We start from the raw sequence: 24,764 nt of genomic DNA on the forward strand, positions 1-24,764 counted from the left end.
CCAAAATCACGTGAAAAAATCGCGAAATATAACGTGGGGGAAGGGAGGAGTATAGTAAGATATCACGTGTATTAATTTTTTACCTGATTTTTTTTTTCAAAAAATCCAAACATTTAAAAAAAAATCAAAAATTTTATAATTTTTTCTCGTAACTAAAAATACACGTGAATCAAGGAGGGGGGGGTGGTAATTTCAATTTTTAACAAAGGAGAGGGGGGATCTAAAAATCCTGAAAAAATCGTATGCGTGATTAATAGACGCCCCCCAAATAGTCTTCCAGACGAACAATTCCGGATTCACCAGCGCTTTTCAGCGTCACCCTTTCCTTCATCGTGAGATATTACAAATTTAACTTTAATTTTAGCAGCCCTTGGTTCTTTCAAACAACTCAAAACAGGTTCTTAAAAGTTTCCGAAAATTCACTTTAATTAGCAATTTCGGAATCAACTTTTACTTCATTCGTTTGAAAATTTTGAAAAAAACAAACTACTAATTCAGTGCAAATCAAAAAGTGAATAGACTTTTTAATAAATCAACGTTTTCCAATAAGGGGGCGTCTAATAATCACGTGAGGTTAAGGTTAAGGGGTGTTTGACAAAAAATCACGCGGAGGGGAGGAATATAGCAAGATATCACGTGTATTTATTTTTCAACCGATTCTTTTTTTAAAAAAATCCAAACGTTAAAAAAAAAATTAAAACTTTAATTTTTTTTCTGGTAACTAAAAATACACGTAATGTTTGTTGGGGGAGGAGGGGCTAATTTTGATTATCACCACGTATCACCAAGGAAGAGGGGGGGGTCCAAAAATCCTTCAAAAAATTAATGGACGCCTCCTAATATTGATGATGACTTTTTATATGAAGTGTTTAGGAATGAGTTGTTTAGTTTAATTGATGACAAAGATCAAAGTTCAGCAATGTGAAATATTCCTGGTTCCAAACAAGTTTCAAATAGTAATCCCAAAACAAATGTCGTAAGTCAAAAAAAAAAGTTGAAAGATTCTCCAGTAATTAGTCAAAAAAGACAAAATTTACCAAAAATATCCAAGTTAAACTTGTTCAATTAACTCGTGTGTCGGGGCGCCACTGTTATTTCCTACTAAAAGTATTCCTACTGAATATTGAATATAAAAAACTATGACAACAAACAAATCTTCTACGATACCAACGCTTACATATTGTTGCATACAATAATAAATTGATCTATTAAAATGATTTTAAATTAAGAACATCCCGTTTTTATATTTGGGGAGAACGAAAAGTTTTCAAATTCCAAACGCCAAGAAAACAAATGGCTATTCAAAACGATAAGCTAAAAATATTTTTTCTAAAGTAAATAAATAACATTCATTGTTAATAAAAATAATGTTGCATCCCAAAGCATATTACGACTGACCGGATCGCTTGACATAAAATAAATAGTTTTAAATACAAAAATCGCGCTTTGTTTAGTTAAAACCCAGTGCTTTCTTAAAATACATATTCAAGCATCAGGAATTTTTTTTCACTACGAGAGCTAACTAAATTTTAGTTTTTTCATAGAAATAACATTTATATATATTTATATTTACATTCATTAACATACACACTCACAAGTATTACAAGAATTATGAATTGTATATGGTATAAGTTTTTTGTGTGTATATGAAACACTTTCAAAATGTATGTACAAAACTTTATAAACAAATACCTCATCAGGTGCAGAAGTGGACCTGCTTTGATAGTAAAGAACATTTAGTTCATGAAAAAAATTATGATAATTCATTTTTGCCAAGTGCTCTATTATAATATATAGAGTAATACCCCACTTAACAATGAATAATATACAAATAAACAAACCAAACTCGCTTTGATAAGATGAATATAAAAAATGTTGAAGGAATAGTTTAATAAACAGAACTTAAGTCTATCTAATAAAGATCTAAAGTAATTAACTAAAAACATAGTACTAATTTCCAAAAAAAAAACTTTCAAAAGTGTTTGAAAAAAGATTAGGATATTACTGTATATATTATTATGAAAACTATTATTGTTATCAAAGCAACAAAATTTTTTAACAACTTTGTCTTCCATAATCCACTAAAGCACAAAACAACTGATGAAGTATTAAAAAAAAACTCACATTCATTCCAATACCTAATAACAATAACAAAATGAACTAAAAACACATTCTTTCTTATTTAACAGCAATAGACAAAAAAAACGTATATCATCATCCGTCAGCCGTTTTGCATGGAACATTTCTTCAAAAATTAATGCAAGACGAAAATATCATTACAAATGAGAACTTTAAAAAGGACACCCGATGATGACTTAAAAAATAGTCAAAAAGTATATAATTATGCAGAAATGTGATTCATTTGTTTTCTTTGTATATTTATATACACCTAAATAAAATCTTACGTAGTAATATAAATACGATATCAAATATTTCTCTATGTTATTATATAATAATGGTAACCAACTTATATAAAATAATTATTTTGGTACTAAACTTGCCTCAGCTTCATATTCAATAGACTATTATATTAAGCACACGCGTGTGCATAAGAGTTAAAAACAAAAATATATTAAATCGCCATTCTTCTGACTTTCACAAACAAATTTTCTTCATGAATAATCAAAATATTAAATCTTTTATCTAAATCTAGAGTACGTTTTCAAGCACATTTCTGAATAATTTACTTTCCAACAACATAATATAAATGGTCATCCAAAAAAGTAAAATTTAAAAAATCTAAAAATAAAAATCTGGCACTAAATTTAGTAACAAAAAATAAATTCAACTAATTTTAATTTAGAAAATTTGATTTTCCATAACAAAAATAAAAGGTTTTTTAATAACTTCCATTTCAAAAGTGTCAAGATCAAATTCTTATTCATTTTCCAACTGAAATATAGTTTAGCAATCATGATACAGCTGAATAGAGCTGTACTTGACACAAAAAAGTCATTTTAAAGTTCTCATTGTGAAAGAAAAATCAATTAACGTGTCAATGGTCTTGCGTAAGCCGATGTGTGCTGGTATGGACATAAACCATCAGGTTGACAAGAATTGTCAGCCCACAACTGGCACGGCATCGAAGTGATCTCGTGAGAGAATTTACAATGGGGTTTCTTACACTCACCAGATGTTTCAATATGATTTCTGGTTGTTGAAGAATGCCTTCGTTTTCTGTCACTTTTTGTCGGTTGACAGCTGATCACAGTTCCATCCTTTGCTAAAGGTTGTATTACAGCTCCATTCTTCAGTAAGTTCAATACATCTCCTGGCTTTATGAAATTTGAGATCAATTTATTCACATCAAATGGAGTCTCGGACTCCATGGCTACATTGTCCGTATCGATGGTGTGATCTTGTTCATCTTCATCCCATTCAGAGCCGATGTATAAGCTTTGCATGTAACTCAAATCACTTAGAATTTCTTCGCCATCCTTGCGCAATTCTGATTTCAGTTCATGTATATCGCTAACTAGATTGTTGTTATCGCAAGACAGACACTGTTTTTCATCATTCGACCATATTCGAAGCAATGGATCAGTTGACACCTTATCGCAGTCCATGGATGTATTGGTTGAACTGTCAATGGTTGATATTTGTTTGTCAGGAAGCCAATTCGAGTTCCAGATGTTGTTGTTGTTATGTGAAGTTACAGTGGGAGAGCATTTTGTACACCACTTTCTCGCACCCAATTGTTGAATCTAGAAATAATAAAAAATTATATTATTTGAAACTATTGTGATAATCAAAAAGTTGTGTTATTAGAAATAACAAATTTCAGTGGCAATTATAAATAATAAATAATGTGATGATTTAACTTACCTCTTTATCAAAAATATCATAATCCATTTGTCCAGTTTTCATATACTGCATACCAGCCATATTCTTCCCAGCATTTTCAATATCACAATAGCAACAGCACGAATCTATTCCATGTGTACTTTCCTCACTAATATTTGCCATGTGCAAAAGATCAAACATCAATTCATCAGTTTGACAGGCCTTTGAGATTTGTTGCACACAAAATTTAACAATAAACTCATCTTTAATGCAATTTTCCAAATTATTCATTATCCCGTTTTGCTTGTACACCATGTAACGTTTTGATTGTGTGTCAGAAGTGATTGCTAACAATCCATCTTCACAAAGTTTGTAGTTGACAGTGTCAATAGCACTTGAAATAGCAAAAGTGGTTCCATCAGCATAGCCATCTTCTTTTATGGGACGAAAATGAGTTTTGGGAGATGTTAACAAATCATCCTCAGGATTATCTGGAACTTTAGTAGCGCTTACAGGAACTGAGGAATTTGACAGAGTGTATGACTTTTGTACCATGGCAAATCTGTCAATTATCACTTGTGCAGGCCACTCGCTGGTGTTAGCTTTAGGCACTACCTCACTAAAGCTGCTCAAGTGTTTGCTGTGATTCAATATGCGATAGGGAGTGTTCAGAAAATTCTGTGATATAACATCTGACCATTTGCCAGATTTTGCATTGAGATCTGAGCTACTTGAGAAATTAGACTGCCACGGCATGCTACTGCATTCACTTTTAATGTTCTTTGTTTCCATATCTGAATTTTCCCAACATGACCGAACAAGTTCCAACTGATGTTTGTACTCATCAGATGCTGCACTTGCTCTCGGATAAAAACTCTTCTCATTAAGCATGCAGTCTGTTTCATCTTCATTAAAATTTTCAGACCAGATTGAGTTCTTCATGAAACGACCACTACTCCTGGGAAGCTTTTTGGCTTTACCATCAACTACATCACCAAACATGGTGTCACTTGGAGATGAGAGTAAATCTTGGAAATCAACTGGTAAGTTTAACTCATCGATGGATGTATCAGCAGGCTTATCATTCCATAAAGCTTCCACACTTTCATTAAATTTTGCTTTGAATTTGGCCATATTTATCTCATCTATGACTGTTTCTGGTCTTTCACATTTTTTGCTGTTCAGTTCATATTCATAAATCCACTCCCGGTTGAAACAAACATCATCCAAATCCTTTTCATCACATTTTATGGGCGTGTCATAACCTTCATCTTTGCTATCGCATTGATTGTTAATGTATTCTCGCAAAAGCTCCTCGTTGCCAAGCTCCCAATCAGTGTCCCAGACATCAGAAGGTCGGCCATGTATTCTATTTTTGGCCTTCTTGCCCAACTCAGCCCGGTTTCTGATTGCCTTGACATTCTGCTGTTTGCGATCAGTATCTGTTTCTTTCCACATCTTATTGCGTTTTCTAAATGATTTTCTTTTATTGTTGTATCTTTTAGTTGACTTTTCTGAAGGAGTGGTAGCTGTTATTGTAGATTTGGTCAACCAAGCTGATGGTTCAGAGGGGTAAAATGATACAGTTTTTTCTTCTTGATTTATTCCTATGAAAAAGAAAATTTAATAGATATAATAGAGGTAAATATATATATATATATATATATATATATATATATATATATATATCATATATAAAATTTTTCTGTAATGTATGTAAAAATACTCCTCCTAAACGATTATTTGGATTTTGATAAATCTTTCTGAAGTTTGTTAAGGGTTTTTTTAGGATGTATGTGATTATAAAATTATAGTAATATTGTAGAAATAAATGGACAAAATTGCAAAAAACAACATGTCATTGTTTGATATTGAAAATATTTGAGACATTGTTTGGCATTGAAAACAAATGAAAACTATTAACTGCTAAAAATTTCAATTTACTTATGAGTCTAGACAATATTAGAATATGTATAATAAATTCATGATTGTGAATAAGAAAAATGAATGTCTACATTATTATTGCCGAAAAGTAGCTGAGATGTGTCAGAGATTAAAATAATATAAATACAGTCAACAGTATATGTTTGCCAGATGAAATTATATAATTTAGTTTAATAAATAACACAATACGTCCAAAATTGCATATACATTATTTTTTTAAAGTTATGCATGTTGTATTTTGCTTTTCTTTACTAAATTATTTAAAAACTAAAAAAAATATTTCTACTTATTGAAAAAATGATTTAGAATTTTGATACATGTGTCAATTCATTTGTTTGGCATTGCATATGAAATATTAAGCAAGTTCATGATCTTAGATTGAACTATGCCATATGAACTAAATTTTACAAATTAATTCACCTAAGATTTTAACTAAAGTAATAATGTTGAATTTACAACCTTTATCACTTACCAGATAATGCAGGAAATGCAGCATAATATTTATTGGCCAGTTCGACAGGATTTTCACAGCGTTTAGCATTATTTTCTGTTGAGTTTGCTTGTTGAAAATCTTTTTCGGGAGATTGTTCGTTTTCGATCTCGCGAAGCTTTGCACAAAGCTCATCAACTAAGCTTTCAATTCCAGCCTTCTGTTAAGCAAGTAATTCTAAATCAAAACAATAGTATGTTTTTGTGATACTTTGAATTGTGTTCTGTCCATTGTGTGAAAGAGGATAATAATGTCTTATATACAATTTTATATATAAATGTTCATAATTAAAGAAATTTCCATGTTAGATGCAAAAATTATGCAGACAGGAATAAAAAAACTGATAATAGTTCACATTCTGAATTATAATGTGATGTAATTGTAAGTATATAAATGTCAGTCAATTTATAAACTAATCTAAATTATTCACCTGTTCAGAAGCTGATTTGAGACATTCTACAGCAGCGTAGCGTTTAGCTTGTTCAGAAGTCCACAGACCGTGATTTGTTTCAAACCACAAGCAATCTTCCTCTACAACTTGTGTGCTTTTCCTATTCTTCTTATTCTAAATAAAAGAGAAATACGTTAATGAAAATATTCAAGCAATATTAATTAACAATAAACAAATTTAATTTGAAGTAACAAGTTAGCATAATAAAATAGTCAAATTAGTGTTATATTTAGGTAAGGATGCTGTTAAATATAAAAAAATATAATCAATTAATTACCTCAATAGCACTAGTTGCCTCTCGTAGATCTCTTGGGTTGAATTCGACTGGTGCATGTAGAAGAGACAGCACAAGTCTAGCGTAGACTCGGCCGTCTAAACCGTGTGAATCAAGTTCAGTGGATAACCAGCCTCCGATGCCAGACACTGTCCGGCCAGATACCAGCTGCGGGTACTTCATAACAGGCTACAAACACAACATGCATAAAAAAATATGTGCTATGAAAAAAACACACATGCACACTTACACACTTCAAGCATTTAATTTAAATAAAAAATGTGTGGGCTCTCTTAGGAATGTTAATGTGATTGTAGTTATAGTTTTTTTTATAAATAATACTTATAGCCAATTAAATAAGTCTAAACAATTCTGCCTTAAAATTTGAAGTTTAGTAAATGACAGCGCATAGTAATTTTGATGATTACTTTTAATAAATCACAACGTAAAGAAATCTACAGCACTAAATGAATTAATTATAAAATCTCTTACCTCAACATAGGTTGTCCATTCAGGATTACAAATGCAAATTTGATGTGTTCACGAGCATTATAATAAGCAGTTTGTCAATTGTTTTATTTTGCTTAAAAAATATTTCTTATACAAGATCAAATTGCACAATTAAATATATTATAATATATACGATTAAATTGGTTATGCAAATAAGCTTCTAATTTTACTTTTAAATTTACTTTGACACAATAGTATAATTAAGAACTACAGCAATGTTACTATTGCTAAGAATAACTTAAAAATATTATAATATGATTTCAGATAAAATTGATGTTTTGGTAAATTATAAGTATTACTTTAAAATTGAATAAAACATTTTAAAATGATCTTAATTGGTAACCGTAAAGGTTGACAATTATTCTGCTTCAAAACATAATGCTCTTTACTTCATTTCTGAAGCGGGTGAATCGTATCCATTCATTTCCATTGCAGGACTGAAAAAAACGACACAGATAATTAAAATTATTATTTCATAACACATGACTACAAATCACAAAATTTATTATATATTCAATCAAAAGGGTATAGACCTTAAACAAAATTTTTATTACAAAATTTGCTGCAACATTTATATTAATTACAGCTTTGCTTGATAACACAAAGCTCCATCGAATGGAATGTTAGAAGTATTCATAATATTGATTTATTATTCAAGCCACCATCAACAAAACATTTATAAGGTTATTTAAAATATATAAGTGTATAAATACAGTACAGTTCAAACTGACAAGAGACAATGAAAACATAATTTGAAATTATTCAAACATGATACATTTAGATAAAAACATTATTTTAGATAAAACGTACAGCAATCAGGAGATATTAATTGTTATATTAAAGTTTTTCATATTTTTTTTCTTTGAAAAATTAGCACTTCTTTCTTAGAAAGGAAAAGCGAATGACTGGCAAAAATTATTATAAAACGTCATCCATACATACATCTCATCACCAGTTATCTCCAGTAAACAAAAATTTTCGAAATCGATCTCAAAAATAAATAGACTTATCACTGGGCTCATCATAAAATGAATCACTTGAATTGACTCATTGTCGAAAATGTACACAAACAAAGAAATTTCAATATCTCCGTGGTGCGCAATAAACAAACGACTTATTGTCAAATACGCTGTATTTTATTCTATAACGCAGTTCAACTAGACTGGCTTAAGAAAGTGCAATGCTAAAAACTTATAAATAACTCACGATTCACTTGAAAATCACAACACATACCCGTAAAACGCATCGAGATATATTGGACACCAATAAACAATGCAAAATTCGAATAACCTTGTTGATTTTGTCAATCGTTTCGAACGGACACCTAAGATTGCGCCATATAGGCAGTTTATTGCATATGCGAATGTAACATCTTTCGAAAGGTGCACGGCGGTGAAAAATATCCTTGTCGTATAGATAATGGCAGAAGAAACGTTTCGAATGTCAATTAAAGCGTATTCAACTCACCTGAATGAATTGGGTGATGTAAAACACCCCATGCAGTCTACAAGACCTGAGACACAAAAAACATGGCCGCTACGTATTTTGTACCAGCTCACGCGATTGCAGTCAACTACGACAGGCAGTGTGAAGTGCGCCGCTTGCAATCAATAACCCACAAGGCGGGATTCGGGCACATTTGGACTGTCAGTCAATACATATCGAAAATGAGATCGCACCAAGTCCGGGGAGCTGAGTTTAATTATGCATTTGCACTACTATTCACTTATGACTACTTTAAATGCAAAATCTAAATGAAACATCACAATAAACACATAAAAACAATTAAATCAACACACAACACCACAAGTAACGCTTTACAACAATGGCGTTCGCACTAAAAAGGATCGGCAACCTGTTGGAACGAAAAATCGACACTCGACATCGGCGAGTGGCGGCGGAGAGCACGATCGAAAAGGAGAGGAGAAATACAAATATATGAAAAACGATTCCAATATTTGTGGTAAACGCTCAGACAAGAATAAATTCTTAAAATACATATATTTTATTCTACGCTCTGTTTCAGAAGAGCTACACAGGGTTCCAATCGTTCCAATACTCTTTCTTTAATTAAAATTAGCAATATTACAAGTAAATTACTGAATTAATTGCACTTACTAACGTTTTTTATTCAGTCTCTTCTTATTAAAATTCGCGATGAGTATCAAACTATCTTCTAATATCTATAGAAATATTTCATTTTAAGATTTATCTACAAAGGACAATTAAAAAGTAAATTTTAATAAAAATATATTTATCTGATCGTTTATAAATCTACAACTTCCAGTTTTACATACATATCATTCCTAAAATTAATTAAAATATCATTATTTTGCAATATTCTTTTACTGATTGTGATAAATTTAAATACTGATAAAATATACGCCTTGCAAAAACATTCATTTATTATATTTGCAGATAGATAAGAGAACATAAAACATAGATAAGAATGTATTAGCAGTATTGTAAGTTGTAAGAATCATTATCTTGAAATGTTTCTTTAATTTAGTACAAGACGTATAAGTAAATAACACGTAATAAGAAATCAAAACATTGCATTTAAATGTTGACTATTGCAGTTCAATTGACGTAATGCATAAATTCCTGAAACACAAAAGTTGTTTAAATATAAACATTTATACAAGTCCCATTATTGACTGCGTTCGATTAGTGATAATGGAACTCAACATCAAGCCATTGTAATATAAGCGGTTAAGATAAATATTTAATTCGATCTAATCAGAATAAGGAAATAAATTATAACTAGAAAGAGAAGTCACTTTCATTTTTGCCATTACTTTTATTTCATTTCTCTAAGTTGATCACCTTGAAGGTTGTCAATAAGTAGTTTCAGTTTTTCATACACAGATGACACTGACCTTCGCCAAGGAAAACTGTCAGAAAAACGATACAGGGTCATAAATTTCTAGGTTATGAATGTTTTTAAATGTAGAGATAATAAACAAACATTAAACGGGGATTGTTTTAATCGTTATCAATAGTTTAATGATTAACGGTGATTTGTAGATAAAGCTAATGATAATCAATATATGACTTTTTATATCATTTGCGTTTGTTTTATATATCAACATGCATTGAATTTGAATGGTTGATCACATTCACAAGAATCAAGAAAAATGGAGAGAACATCTAATGAGTACCCCATTTGTCTTCAGCCTGAGCTGTTAGATAGGGATACAATTATACAAGTTTTGACTGAGGTATTGTAATAGTAAATTGCTGTACTGTAGAATATGCTCATACGGGTTAAGACTTGTAATGTAATTTATAGACTCATTATTTAATATATTATATATTCATAATCATATTCTTGATAGGTTTCCGAAAAAAAATCAAATATGTATCAGGAAGTCTATATTGTATGTGTTTAAGGGGTTACGCTCATTGAGTATCAATACTTTCAAATCGGATTTCTTTAGCTATCGTAAAGTACATAAGTGCATCTGCAGTGCACCTTAAATTCTATGTGCCTTGCAAAAATGACTTTGGTTCTGAATATATATTAAATAACTTCAATATTAATTTCATTCCCTCTCCTTCCACCTCAAAAATTACAAAGAAACACCAATTATTTATTATTCTACTACAAAGATGCAATAAATAAAATATTTATGATCTATAATAAGGATATCCCTTTTAATTGAATTTTAATTTAATATCTTCAATATCTTCTGCTATTTTCTTTAGAGGCAGTTAAAACTGAAAAATCTAAATTCCTTATCAAGAGAAGAATTGATAGTCATATACAAATCATATGTCCTACCATTGCCGCAAAGAACTAAATCAAATGCAGAAACTAGTCACAAGCATGATAATGCAAATGATAATAATCACGTAACAAAGAAACTAAAAGTAGACCATTTTGAAAGTAATAATAAAGAATCGAGAAAACGTAATGGCCATGGTCTCAGTGAAGTGAGTAATAATATTCATAAATATATAATAATAATGCTGGTAATATATTCTTCCTTATTAATAAGTAAAACTACTCATTTGTTCAGCAAATGTTTAAATATGGTATGATCTTCACTCTGGAAACTATTTTTTGGTTGTTTATGACAAAATATTCATGATATCTTTTCTTACAGGGTGATGTTACAAACATAAAACGCAAACGTCAGAAAATAACTTGGCCTTAAATTACTTAACTAGTTATATTGAAAGTATAGCTTAAGGTTGTTTTTACATATTGTAAGTTAGTCATATGATCTGTCTAACAGAGTATTTTAAATTTTTACGGGTATTGCAAGATCGCTTACCACATTTATTAAGGTGTTGCAATTAAACATGCATTAAACGTAAAATAGGAATAAGAATGTTAAAAGTTTTATAAACTGCTGTATATGAATATATATGAATATATATGAAGTCACAATTTAAAACCCTTATTGTGTTAAAAGATAAAACGAGATTACTGAAATTAATTTTAAACTGAAGGTTTGTGAAGGGTTTTAAGGTATATATATATATATATATATATATATATATATATATCCATTCTATATACCGTTTGTAATTTTAAATATGTATTTTTAGATTATATTTAAGTATCTCTATTATTACATTGGCTGTAATATTTTTACACAGATAATATATATCAAGTCAACTGTAACGATATAGCTTTTATTCCAGATTTGCATTTTTACAATATCTCAATGTTAACAATATACATAGAATAATCTCCTTTCGTATCATAAATTTTCAACATTTAATATATCATCTATATTCAGACATTTAACGGATGATGTATATATATATTTATTTTTTTGCTATATACATTTACATTTAAAACCTTTTTGATAATAATTTATCACATCCAACATACTGAAAATAATTTTATGACGGTAATGTAAAGGAGAATATTGTAATGGATATAGGAACAGAATTATTATTTTTTTTGAACACAAGCTTGAAGCGTTAGGAATATATTGCATTTTTCTGTGAATATTATTTCTAATCAAAATAACAGGTGGAGATTATTTCATTACTGTATTATAATTTCAGGCTTTTAAAAATCTAACGATGTGAACAAGAGTTAATCAAAATATTATCAAGCTGCTCAAAAAACTGTATAATCAATATTGTATAATAAAGTGCCTAAACTTTATGTTACAAATATTTTTTAATCAATTTATTTTTATCAACTCATCACAAAAAGCGTTTGCTTAAAATAATCACTGGATTTTTTGTAATTGTTAGCTAAATTGTTCCTCATGTGGAATGTTATTTTTTTTAAATTTTATATCTTAAATTAGCAGACTATTTGTAAGTGGTATTTTATTATAAAACTACATTATACACATAAATGTATCACAAACAAATTTATGGTAAGACGAAAGTAACTTTAAAACACTTTAAAGAATGATTAGAGTGCATGTATGGCTAATATTATATCTAATGTGGTTTCGAAAATAATAAAATAGCAAATTATTTTTATTATTAGGGTAATTCATAATTTGATTAAAAGAATTTTTACTTTAATTACAACTGGATTATTTACTTCTCTAAAATCATTGAAAATATATTTATTTATAATTGGTTGGGATAAATGTGTTCTAGATTGGTTTGATAACGTTCTATATAGTATGAAAACGTCCTAGATCATTCTTAAAAAGTTCTGGATAATCTAAAAATGTCTTACGTAATCCGAAAATTTTCTGGATAGTCTGAAAATATTCTAGATTATCCTAAAAATGTTCTGGATTAGCCTGAAAATATTCTGGTCTACGTAACCATGTTGTAGATTAGTCTGAAAATGTTTTGACTAGATAAATCTGAAAATTTTCTAGATTAGTCAAAATATTTTAAATTATTCTCAAAACGTTCTAGATTAGTCTTAAAATGTTTTGAATAGTCTGAAAACATTCTGGTCAGTCTGAAATTGTTCCAGATTAGTCTAAAAATTTTCTAGACTAATCTAAAAATGTTCTAGATAGACAGAAAATAATCTGGATTAGCCTGAAAATATTCTGGTCAGTCTAAACATGTTTTAGATAAGTCTGAAATTATTCTAGATTATTCTCAAAATGTTCTGTCTGGACATTCAAAAAATGTTCTGAATAATCTAAAAATATTCTAGAATATCCTGAAGATTTTTAGATTAGCCTGAAAATATTTAGTTAGACCAAAAATATTCAGAGTAGTATGAAAACGTTTTAGATTTGTCTGAAAATATTCTGGATTATTCTCAAAATGCTCTGGATAGTCAGAAAATTTTCTAGATAGTCTAAAAATATTCTAGATTATTCTAAGGATGTTCTAGACCGGCCTGAAAATATTTTGGTTAGACTGAAAATATATTCTGAGTAGTCTAAAAATGTTTTAGATTATCCTGATAATATTTTCCATTAGTTCTATTTAAAAATATAGTAATTTTCCAAAAGCTATATTACTTTTTTTTCTAATTTAGACTAGAATAATAAATCCTTTTAACCAAAACAAAAACTGAATCGAATTACCCTAATGTTTAAATAAATAGGCAACATGAGTAATTATTAGGTCAAAAGACAACTATGTACAAAAGGATCAATTTAGTCCAAAACTTACAATCATCGTCAATCTGACTAAACACAAAATCTGGTCAAATTATTGACGATGATTAAATTGTTTTGAACTTTAATTGATTCCATTGTATACACTGCCTTGATTACTAAAATTAATAAATACATCTATAAAAAGAGCACACGAGTGACTTTCACCATCGGGATATCAGATCATGAGTAACATTTCATTTTCTTTGTAAAATTATTTTTCGTGAATCGTAAATTTGTGTTATCAATAAAATCATTACATAATTGGCAAGATAAGCATTGGCAATAATAGTATTCATAAGAATTGGCAAATAAATATAGAATATATTTATATATCAATAAAAATTAAAAAATAAAATATAATGATTCAATTTAATATCTGATATAATTTATCCTTTCACATTTAAATTGTCGCAATTGTTTTCTAATTGTTGATATCCAGAAAGTATCTCGAGTGCTCCTGTTTAAAACGAAAGAGTATTATCGGATAACTTAGCATAAAACTTAATTACTTTCAATTATGGATATATGCCCATGGAACGCTATATACAAGTTAATACATATACATGACTTTTATATAATAAGTTCTAGGAAGGCTCATGGAACATGTTCAATACTTTTTTGTAATTATTTTTTCGAGGTGGCTGCCACCGAATCTAAACTTATATCACACTGGTTTTGTATAACACCGATCATTAACTAATAGTTATAAAAAGAAATATGTAATGTAAACTTAATACCCCGCTGTTAGTCTGAAAACGTTCTAGATAGTCTAAAAATATTCTAGATAAGTGCAAAATATTCTAGATAAGTGTAAAAATATTTTGGACTAGTCTGAAAATATTCTGGTCAGTCTGAAGATGTCCTGGCCAGTATGAAGATGTCCTGGTCAGTCTTACGATATCCTGATCAGTCTGAAGATGTTCTAGATTAGTCTGAAAATGTTCTAGATTAATCCAAAAAATGTTCTGAACTATCTAAAATATTTTCAGACCATCCAGATTATTTTCAGTTTATCTCGAACATTTTTTGACTATTTAGGATATGTTAGAATAATCTAGAACATTTTCAGACTACTTAGAATATTTTCAGCCTGACAAGAATATTTTCAGGCTTATCTAGAATCTTTTCAGATAAATCTAGATTATTTTTAGACTATCTAGAATATTTTCAAATTAATATGATATTTTCAGTATAGAAATATTCTGGTCAGCCTAAAAATGTTCTAGATTAGTCTCAAAATGTTCTGGTCAGTTTGAACAAGTATTTAATGGTCAATAGTTTGAGAATTTTCTGGTCAATCTGAAAATATTCTGGATTAATCTGAAAATGTTCCGGTCACTCTGAAAATAATCTGGATTGATCTAAGAATGTTCTAGATAGTCTGAAAATTTCCTGGTCAGTCTGAAAATGTTTTGAATTAGTCTGAAAATATTCTAGATTAGTCTGAAGATGTTCTAGATTAATCTGAAGATGTTCTAGATTAATCTGAAGATGTTCTAGATTAGTCTGAAAACGTTCTGGTTAATCTGAAAATGTCCTTGATTAGACTGAGAATGTTCTGGTCGGTCTAAAAATGTTCTGGACTAGTCTCAAAATAATCTGATCAGTCTAAAAATGTTCTAGGCTACTCTGAAAATGTTCTGGATTAGTCTAGGTATGTTGTTGAAAGTCTGAAAATGTTCTGGTCAGTCTAATAATGTTCTGGATTAGTCTGAAAATGTTCTTGTTAGTCTGAAGATGTTCTGAACTAGTCCGAAAAAGTTCTATATTAGTCTAAAGATGTTCTGACCGGTCTAAAAATGTACTGGATTAGTCTGCAGATGTTCTGGACTAATCTGAAATTGTTCTGATCAGTCCGAAAAAATTCTGGTTAGTCTGAAAATGTTCTGGATTAGTCTAAGTATGTTCTTGAAAGTCTGAAAATGTTCTGGCTAGTCTAAAACTGTTCTAGATTAGTCTGAAAACATTCTTAATTTAGAGTTTAATAAACTAGCAGATTTTGCACTTAAGGTCAAAAAAGGATCTAAAAATACTAGTCTTAATCATTTGTTTTCAATTCAATCATTATTTGTTTAAATTAAATAAAATGGTAAGGCGATAAAAAGGCAGATCTATAAAATAATAAAAATTAGTCATAAACCCAAATTTTTCGCAACTACTATCCATTACCATTAGTTAATGATCGGTAAACGTTGGCCACAATGGTCGCGTCTGGTCAGTTTCCGCATTAGACCGGTGTCTCGTGGTCTGTTTCCTCTATACGACCCAGGCGCCACGCGTTCGGGTCGGTCGCTGCTGAAACCATCACAACGGCACATATTAAAATAATAGAAATTGAGTAAAATTGAAAAAAAAATAGTAAAAAAGTGATTGAGAAATTTATAGAGTGAAATTCAAATGCAAGTGATTTGATATGATTGAATAAAATGTTTTTTGTTGGTGATTGAATTTACAGGCAAAACGCGCACTGATAATGGTGATATGGGCGAATTGTGATATAGAATGGCAATTTATATGACAATTTTAGTATTCTACCACATCATTTGGCAGAGCTTTCACACGTAAAATGTGCGTGATCAATTTTTTTAAACTTAACTTAAATACTTTTTACAGTTAATTTACAAATTGAAACACATGTTTGCCTCGACAAAAGGCTTCGAGTTTAAATCAAAAGTGAAAAATTACGTGGAGAATCTTAAAAATTCAGATTTTGAAAGGTTACACAAATGAACTATACTATACTAATATAATGAAATATACTAATCTATAATTTTTACTATCTAATAATCTAATAATCTAATTTACTAGTTTTTTTATATCTGCTTGGAAATACTCTACAAGAGGCATATTCTATTTCTAGCTGTCATGCACACATATGACATCATATATACAATGCTTAAATTATATCTAAATTTTGTAATTATTTAAAACACTAAATTATAATAATTCTTCGAACTTTAAAAAAATAGGCTGATTTGATGATATATAGGGGCCAATTCTGTCAAGGCAATTTTAAGCTACATTTTTCATATAAAATGGTACTAAAAACGGTCAAAATGCTATGTGGTTGCTGTGCGATCAGTTTATTTGATACTGCAATGATATAAAGGGTACTCGGATCGAATCCCGGTCGTGTACTAGCATACAAAAATAAATTGATATCGACTCCAATAAATTGATAAAGACTTAAAAAACAGTGCTTAAAAATTAAGAAATGAGAAAAAATGAAAAGTATTGTAAATGGCCAAATGTAATAGTTTACAAAACCACTAATAATAAAAATAATAATAACAAAATCCCCGTACGATGATATTTTTGATCTATACTTAGGTGAAAATAGATATCACTACCGCTTGATATCGAATTGTCGTAAGTAGAATAATAAAATAAATAAAAATCTACAAACTACAGGGGCCAATTCTCGAACAAAATAAGAATGTTATGTTACGGGTCTATATTCGTATGAATTGATAGTAAAACCTAACTTCACGTATGTGTTATCAAATAGATGCACTTTTGATAAATTCGTTTGTAGGTTAGGTTTTATGTGTAAAACGCCTGATCGCACAGCAAATAAATAGCTTTTTGGCAGTTCGTTACTTCCAATTCATACGAATATAGACCCGTAATATAACATTACCACAACATCTATTTTATCCGTATTATTCACTAGCACTATCATTATCCATATCCATATGATAATATGCATATTATCAATATCTAAATTAAATTGTGTTTTAAATAATTACTGTACCCATTATGTGCCGTCAAGTCCCTTTCAGAAAACAAAAAAATCAACAAAAAAATATGATTTTATATTAATTGATGCAAATGAATATGATTTTCTCGAAGAAAATAAACTTGAGAATAAATATTCATTTGACTTACCGCTATAATAATATTTAGTGATCCGTGGTAGAGCTAATTGTAAGCACAGGGACAGAAAAAAATATTTTTCATATTTTGCGACATTGCGTCCAAATAATTCGTTTACAATGGTAAGCAAATAACATACATAATTGTTTATCAAATTGATATCATTATGTACTTATATACGATGATAAAGAAGAATTCAAAAGTTGCCAAAAGGACTTGCACAAATTTCCATTGAGAATCTCAAAAAAACAACATGCAAAAAAGTATTAAAAATGTACCACTCACCTTGTGTTAGTAGAAAGCTTATAATTAGCGCTTAATATAATTATATAATGTATATTACTTTTTTGCTAGTATTCATTAATTAAAGCATTAATAATTAAAGCATTTGCTTAATAATTGAGCAATTTTTTTTATAAATCGACTAATAGTAATGAATTTTGTCAATGATTTGAGCCCCACATTAAAACTGAGCATTCTGATTACTATTGAATAAATATCTTAGAAATCAGTCATCGATATACAAGTTTAAACTATGAATATCTACGACTATTAGAAATAATCCCTCCTATCATTAGCATTGTTGTATTTTATATGAGCACTAGTATTGAGCATTTCATTAACATTTATCAAACGTTAAATTTGAAAAAGTGTATATGTATATTGTATATATAAAGGCGAGTCAAATTATATTAGTACCTCAACCTTCACCCATTACCACACTCCTGAACATTAGAGATAAAATAAAGACATACATTTTGTCGTTAAATCTTTCAACCAATTTAGGACCAATATCCTCGATCGTTATCCTTGTCGAATGCTTCGAAAGTTGAGGTCCTGTCGCAATCGTCCAGAGTCAGATTCAGATTCTGATTTGGATTCACAGTCAGTCTCACAAGCGGGCTCGTTGGACAAAGTCTACTTAGCAAGGGGGCATGCTCTTCTAAATACGAGACGGAGATGAATAGAAAACAAAACGATAACAGACACATGACATGACATGACATGATGGCAAGGCACTTAATTAACAAGACAGGACAAAGACATATCACATTATAGTAAGACATACACATGTTCAAGCATTAAGGTTACACTATGAGAGTCGAAAGTAATAAAAAATATTCACCATTTTAATTCAGTTTTGACATTTATTTTCTCAATAAAACACCTACCGATGAAAGACCCCCATAAATGTTAAATATTGTCTTTCTAATTTGCAATGACTCGTTATTGTAAACTGTATATAATTCTTGATTTGATTAGTTTCAACTCGCTTACTATTTGTCTTTCAACTCCCATATGACACGAGTCATTATTCTAATAATATTTTATAGCTAAGTATTATGTTATCAATATTAAATTTATCTACTATCAGTTAGCATATTAATCGTCTAATACTAATGCATACACAATGTAGAATATAATTATCAATATTTCAACTTAAATTTTTAGAATAAGAATTCTTGTACTTGTGAATGTGAAATATATTTATTTTACTCGCTGCTTGTAAAGATCAATATATGATATTCATTATCTACATTGCTTCATCAATCTATAACTATCATTTAATAAGAACTTACTTTGCTTCAAAACAACAACCAAAATTTAGGAGAAACAGAAAATTCAAAACATAACGGACATTAACAAAACTTCACATAACTTCATGCTGGACAAATGCATCATATGACAATAAAAACCGTTTTCATATTCAAATTTCAAATTTAATTACAAATATAATTATAAAAATATTAAAAATCGGTTATTTTAATTGATAATGTGTAAAAATAAAAAATCCGTTGTGTAGAAAATTTGTGTCAATATTAATTTTAAAAAACTGAGACCAAAAATCTTTGGTTAATATAAAAAAATTCTATATTTCCTAAAAAAAATGCAAAGTGTGGTAACTCCCATTTATAATTTTATAAAAATAAAATTTATTCTTAAATATTATATAATTTTAAAACACAATAAAAAATATCAATACAAGTAAAAATACAAACATGGCAAAAAATGCATTTACTATTTCTGTAGGGTCAATGAGCGAACAATTATGCATATTGTAAGATAGCTTGCTAACGCTTATCCATTCTCAATTAACTGCTTTCATGATGCCAAACAGTCTCGAAACATTATATTTATTATGCAATACTAAAAGCTGGTACTAGTTAGATAAATTTTACATCATTCAAGCCGTCTTAAGCATCTAATCTTCTCACAACATTCATTAATGCATAGATGATGTACTTTTTCCATCAGTCAGACACTCAATCTTCAATTCACTCCAGTTACGATTCTCTTCAATATTTTTACTAACCTTGTAGTTGTCTGTTGATCAGAGCAGTAATACCGTGACCGTCACCATTTTTCTTTAAAATTAGCATTGGCTTGTCTTCGGATTGGTCATCAAAATTGTTCGGAATATAACCATTGCTTACAGCCATGGTTTCGCTCACCTAGAAAAAAAGTTTGTGTAAATTAAAGTTATTTAAAACTTGTACAAATTGAATTGTAGTTTCTTAAATAAGTTTCGATTGTATAATTTAAATATGTCTAGATTTTAAACTTAAACTCCCATGTCGCAGAGAAAATTCTGGTCCCTGTTATATTTGATAATAAATTAATAACTAGTTCTTAAGTAAATAAAACAATGTATGCATGAATAAATTAAATGAAAAAAAAAATGAAACCTAAAATTTTCGTACATTTTTGTGACTTTTCTTTGAAGTTTTGGTCTTGAGTGAAGAACTCGACTGACTGGCATGCCAGTTTTCCATCGATTGGCAGTTCTACAGAAAATGCATAAAAATAATATAATAAAATAATAGAAAGAAATAAAAAAAATTGATTGAGTGTTTCTTTTAATCATACTAGATCATTTGACACAGAATTAAAAAAAAATATGAATGAAATTTTATCTTAGTTATGAGTAATTTGATATTAAATATTAAAATTAAAACATTTGTTTTATTCCATACCTGCATTAGTTTTTTGACAACATCTCTACCCAATATATGATCAAAAACTGCTTGCAGAAACTGATCCGTGATGATAGTTAATCTCAACTTATCTCTATGCCAGATCAATACTCGAGATTCCTCCATTGACATTATTGACACCTGAATAAATACCCATACAAAAAATTTAATACATGAAATAATAATAGTATATGATAAACTTACAATATATTATTAAGAATATTGGAAAGACAAGTAGATTTAATTCACCTGAAAATATTCATCAGTCGATACACCAAACCATTCTGGCGAGTCCAGGAACTGGTGCGGAAAAACAATGTGCAGGGCGCGTTGATTCTGGGATACGACCAATCTGAAAACGATCAACGAAAAAAAAATTTGGTCACATATGTAACATAATATTTGATAATACTACATTTGGTCAAAAATAATAATTAATAAAAATAAATTAATAATAATTATTTGACCTAAGAAAATAACTATTAATTATTTTTTTAAATTTTAAATAGACGTCATTAGTAATTAATAATGTGAGATCGTAGGAAGTACACTTGTGCAAAGTTATAACTTTACTTTAAATTGATTGTCAATGTATTCTGCTAATTGAATTTAAATTAAAGGACTCACTTTCCAGATAATACAAGAGAGAGGCTGTCGACTTTGGTGACCTTCTCCTGAGCGTACACCTCCTGATATTTGAGCGACCTGATCAATTTCATGCAGCCTAAAACTTTTTTGAATTGGTGTCTTGTTACCTTTAGGGGCTTGAACAGGGCTTGGTATACCTGAATAAAAGAAAAATAAGGAAATTAATACAAATTACTAATAATTATATTTGAAAGTGATGGAAAAGGAGTTATCATCCAAGCATCAATTATAAAGTATCAAAAATTTTAGCCTGATGAATAAAAAAGAATGTAAATATAAAATATCCTTATTCAAGTTACTATTCAATACATGAAGTTACAATGCCAAAACAAACAGTCTTCTTATAACATTGATTTTTTATCTTGGCAAGAGTTCAGCTTTCAGATCAAATAAAATTCCATATGCATATGCATTGATCTCTTCCTCAAGATGACCTCTGTACTTTGTAAAATGTCGTGAACTTTAATTGTGAAAAGGTCAACATATGTCACATAATGTTTTCAAGCATATCGTATTTCAATTAAGCCACCTACGAGACGAACACAATGAATTAATATGTATCCCCAATCGGAAGACCATCTTTGTGTCTGTGAGAAGATAGTAATTGTATGGGGGCACACGTGCGTGAGATATAATAAAGGACAGATTTAATTGCTACTAACGGCAGTAATTAATACTGGACTTAATTCATATTATTAAAAACGACACATTGATAATCCCACAACGATAACAAATGTTTCTATTAAAAACTGATATTTACATAAGCGAGCTATAAAAACAAGTACCCTACAAAATAGTACGATCCCCCATGTTTTTTTTTTTGCTGGAATATATAAAAAATGTGTTTACTAAAAATCGACCGGGTTCAAAAAAGAAACAAACAGTGCAGCACCTGCTGCAAATGGGGCGCTCCGAGTTGTTTTATTTTATGTCTTTGTTTTCCTTCAGGCGGAACTCCGCTCGCGCGTAGAACACGTGTTCGGGGAAAAACAAATCGTAAAAAGTAGATGTGAAGGAAATAGATTTTACTATTATAAGTGCATTAATATAAATCATAATAGTTATTTCTTGGCTGCTGATTGATGGGACACATTTAGTTCTCGAAATGTAAAATATAAAAAAAATATTTTAAATATATAGATGTATATTCTTAGTCTTACCTCTTCTAATTCACCACTAAAACGCTTCGGCCTTAATGCCCTGCACAGGGCAAAGGCCACATGAGCACCATTGACTGCGGCCAAAGCTGCAGCCCACAGCAGGGCGTCCGGTCTGCACGATTGCTCGCGACGACGTCTGCAAAATAATAAACATATTAATATCAATTTAGAATATTTATTAGGTATATCAATATTTACCCGTTGTCCGTCCGCCCCTGGTACTCGAAACGATCACCATCCTCTCGATGGCGGTGATGAAAACCTTCAGGAGTCGTCGATTGCTGGTAATGCGAAAGCGGTAAAGTGTGACGACTGCTGGTCGTTGTTTCCTGGTGACGTTTGGACAATATACTGCTGCAGAAGTAAATGACAAGTTGATTTTATTTCTTGGCACTTGCAATATTATTAAATATAAATTTACCTTTTATGAAACGTCATGTATTCATCACCTCGCAGCGCCCATGCTGATAGGGCTACGGAACTCGAAATCATCATAAATCTCAACCACAAGCACCCGCGAGATCCTCTTGCGGGGGCGCAACTGGCTAGCACCAAAAGAAGAAAAGTTACCTGAAATAGAAAATATTTTAATACACTTAGTAAAAAAAAGAACTATTCTGTTCTGGCACATCTAATGATCTATTCTTCTTCACCTGAAAGTAAACATGCTGCGGCGGTCGCCAAGAATCGCAAGTAGTCGAAGCAAACTTCCACCAAGGCTTAACTTCGTCCTTGATGACGTCGTCTATGGTCACGTCTCTCCTGGTTACATCATCAGCAATCAGTTCTCCGCCTGAATTTGTAGCATCACCACTCGCCACGTCTGGTGTGGAACCACTTGTGTCCAGAGCGGCCGAAGATGAAACAAGACCTCGACCAACCACTTCATCTGGAGGAATAGACAAATTAGTATAAAGTTTAGAATAGTTTTGCACAATTATTGAAGACAGACCTTCGCTTGAGACGACTTCGCCGCTTCTACTTTCAATACTTTGGCGAATTTCTTCAGACTTTAGTTCTTTAGATCTTCGTTGACCACCTGGATGCCCATTTCGATGGTGACCGGGATTTAAACTAAAAAATAATAGAAATTGTTATAATACGTCTTAAGGCAAGTTGCATAAAATTCTCGAAAAATATAGTGATCAAGATGACCCAGAAAAAAAAAATTTTTTATTGATTATCGATTCAGAAGTTTTTGCAAATTCAGAAGTTGGCTTTTTTCATTTAAGAGGGTATTTTAGTATAGAATTTCAATAAAATTGGATTTTTTTTTTGTTTCATATTTTCAAAGTTTGAATATTTAAGAATATGGGTACGAGAAGATTTTTGAAAATTTGATTTATTTTTGGAGATATAAGCATTTTACTGGCTAGTTTTGGCAGGGTCTAATCGGACAAAAGGCATAAGAAAGTCATTAGATCAATTTATGACAGTTTATCGTCAAATGAACTATTATTTCGATGTTTAGGTTCAGAAACTCAGAACAATAATGAGTCTCTAAACTCGTTGATTTGAATTTTCGCGCCGAAGCATATTCATTCCCGATCTCTGGTAATTGAAATAGCAACATTTATTGCTGTTTGCCTATTCAATAAAGGTTTCTTTTCGATTTTAAGAATGATGACCCTTATGGTAATGCAAATTGGGCCTAAAACTCATTCATTTGCTGTAAGGCGAGACAATGCCCGGATTGAACGATCTGAAATACATCCAACGCTTCAAAGAAGGCTCAAAGAAGGCTAGAACTGCTCGATTGAAAGAGAGATATGCAGAAGATAGTTTTTTTTTAAGTAGAAGAACGTCCGATACATAAAGCAGGAATGGCAGGTAAAATAAAATAAGTATAACATATCATTTTATGACTTTGACCGCAAAAAACTTCATGCAAAACTTCAAATGCGTTTTTCTCAGAACAGACTTTTTCAGTACTGTTGACACGATTTCTCAAGTTCTACTCGACCGATTCACTTGAAATGTTCAGAGAAGTTCTTGTTTATAGACCTATCTATAGCCTGAACTAAGATTATCCCCAAATTCCAATTTTTACTATTTTTAAAAAAATCGAGATACCTACTCAAAAAATAGTAAAAAAGACA

The 24,764-nt window shown here is 30.1% G+C and overlaps 3 protein-coding genes across 4 annotated transcripts; 1 reads left to right on the forward strand and 2 right to left on the reverse strand.

Moving 5' to 3' along the window:
* Positions 1 to 2,761: 2,761 nt before the first annotated feature.
* On the reverse strand, positions 2,762 to 9,300 carry LOC113385438. Of its 2 annotated transcripts, none has more exons than XM_026623284.1 (7): positions 8,920 to 9,300; positions 7,435 to 7,889; positions 6,946 to 7,131; positions 6,648 to 6,782; positions 6,200 to 6,377; positions 3,826 to 5,390; positions 2,762 to 3,704 (listed from the first exon to the last, which is right to left on the reverse strand). In XM_026623284.1, exons 3-7 carry the CDS (start codon positions 7,123 to 7,125, stop codon positions 2,988 to 2,990), a joined length of 2,775 nt encoding a protein of 924 aa, XP_026479069.1. In that variant the 5' UTR covers positions 7,126 to 7,131; positions 7,435 to 7,889; positions 8,920 to 9,300; the 3' UTR covers positions 2,762 to 2,987. The 2 variants fall into 2 exon arrangements, with proteins under 2 accessions (XP_026479069.1, XP_026479070.1); XM_026623285.1 differs by lacking the exon at positions 8,920 to 9,300 and adding an exon at positions 8,686 to 8,909.
* Positions 9,301 to 10,340: 1,040 nt separating this feature from the next.
* LOC113385442 lies at positions 10,341 to 11,708 on the forward strand. Its single transcript, XM_026623295.1, has 3 exons — positions 10,341 to 10,673; positions 11,161 to 11,388; positions 11,562 to 11,708. The coding sequence occupies exons 1-3, from the start codon at positions 10,590 to 10,592 to the stop codon at positions 11,610 to 11,612; spliced, it is 363 nt and encodes a 120-aa protein (XP_026479080.1). The 5' UTR covers positions 10,341 to 10,589; the 3' UTR covers positions 11,613 to 11,708.
* A 4,491-nt stretch (positions 11,709 to 16,199) lies between these two features.
* On the reverse strand, positions 16,200 to 24,072 carry LOC113386567. The gene is made up of 13 exons (XM_026624343.1): positions 24,035 to 24,072; positions 23,618 to 23,739; positions 23,319 to 23,554; positions 23,087 to 23,235; positions 22,864 to 23,019; positions 22,666 to 22,801; positions 21,485 to 21,642; positions 21,107 to 21,209; positions 20,858 to 20,998; positions 20,585 to 20,668; positions 20,197 to 20,335; positions 18,638 to 18,825; positions 16,200 to 16,301 (listed from the first exon to the last, which is right to left on the reverse strand). Exons 1-12 carry the CDS (start codon positions 24,070 to 24,072, stop codon positions 18,665 to 18,667), a joined length of 1,623 nt encoding a protein of 540 aa, XP_026480128.1. The 3' UTR covers positions 16,200 to 16,301; positions 18,638 to 18,664.
* Positions 24,073 to 24,764: the final 692 nt, after the last annotated feature.

The sequence above is a fragment of the Ctenocephalides felis genome, unplaced genomic scaffold, assembly GCF_003426905.1.
Source record: "Ctenocephalides felis isolate EL2017-DRISC unplaced genomic scaffold, ASM342690v1 CF-g0.4_SCAFFOLD_03571, whole genome shotgun sequence".
NCBI classification, from domain to species: domain Eukaryota; kingdom Metazoa; phylum Arthropoda; class Insecta; order Siphonaptera; family Pulicidae; genus Ctenocephalides; species Ctenocephalides felis.

Coding starts and splice junctions, on each gene's coding strand:
- LOC113385438 (XM_026623284.1), bottom strand. CDS start 7,125: ATGAAGTACCCGCAGCTGGTATCTGGCCGGACAGTGTCTGGCATCGGA. Junction 6,783..6,945: donor AGGCAACTAGTGCTATTGAG/GTAATTAATTGA, acceptor TCTTTTATTTAG/AATAAGAAGAATAGGAAAAG. Junction 6,378..6,647: donor TCAAATCAGCTTCTGAACAG/GTGAATAATTTA, acceptor CTTGCTTAACAG/AAGGCTGGAATTGAAAGCTT.
- LOC113385442 (XM_026623295.1), top strand. CDS start 10,590: ATGGAGAGAACATCTAATGAGTACCCCATTTGTCTTCAGCCTGAGCTG. Junction 10,674..11,160: donor TTATACAAGTTTTGACTGAG/GTATTGTAATAG, acceptor TATTTTCTTTAG/AGGCAGTTAAAACTGAAAAA. Junction 11,389..11,561: donor ATGGCCATGGTCTCAGTGAA/GTGAGTAATAAT, acceptor CTTTTCTTACAG/GGTGATGTTACAAACATAAA.
- LOC113386567 (XM_026624343.1), bottom strand. CDS start 24,072: ATGCCTTTTGTCCGATTAGACCCTGCCAAAACTAGCCA. Junction 21,643..22,665: donor TTAGTGGTGAATTAGAAGAG/GTAAGACTAAGA, acceptor TCTTTTATTCAG/GTATACCAAGCCCTGTTCAA. Junction 20,336..20,584: donor CAAAGAAAAGTCACAAAAAT/GTACGAAAATTT, acceptor CTTTTTTTCTAG/GTGAGCGAAACCATGGCTGT.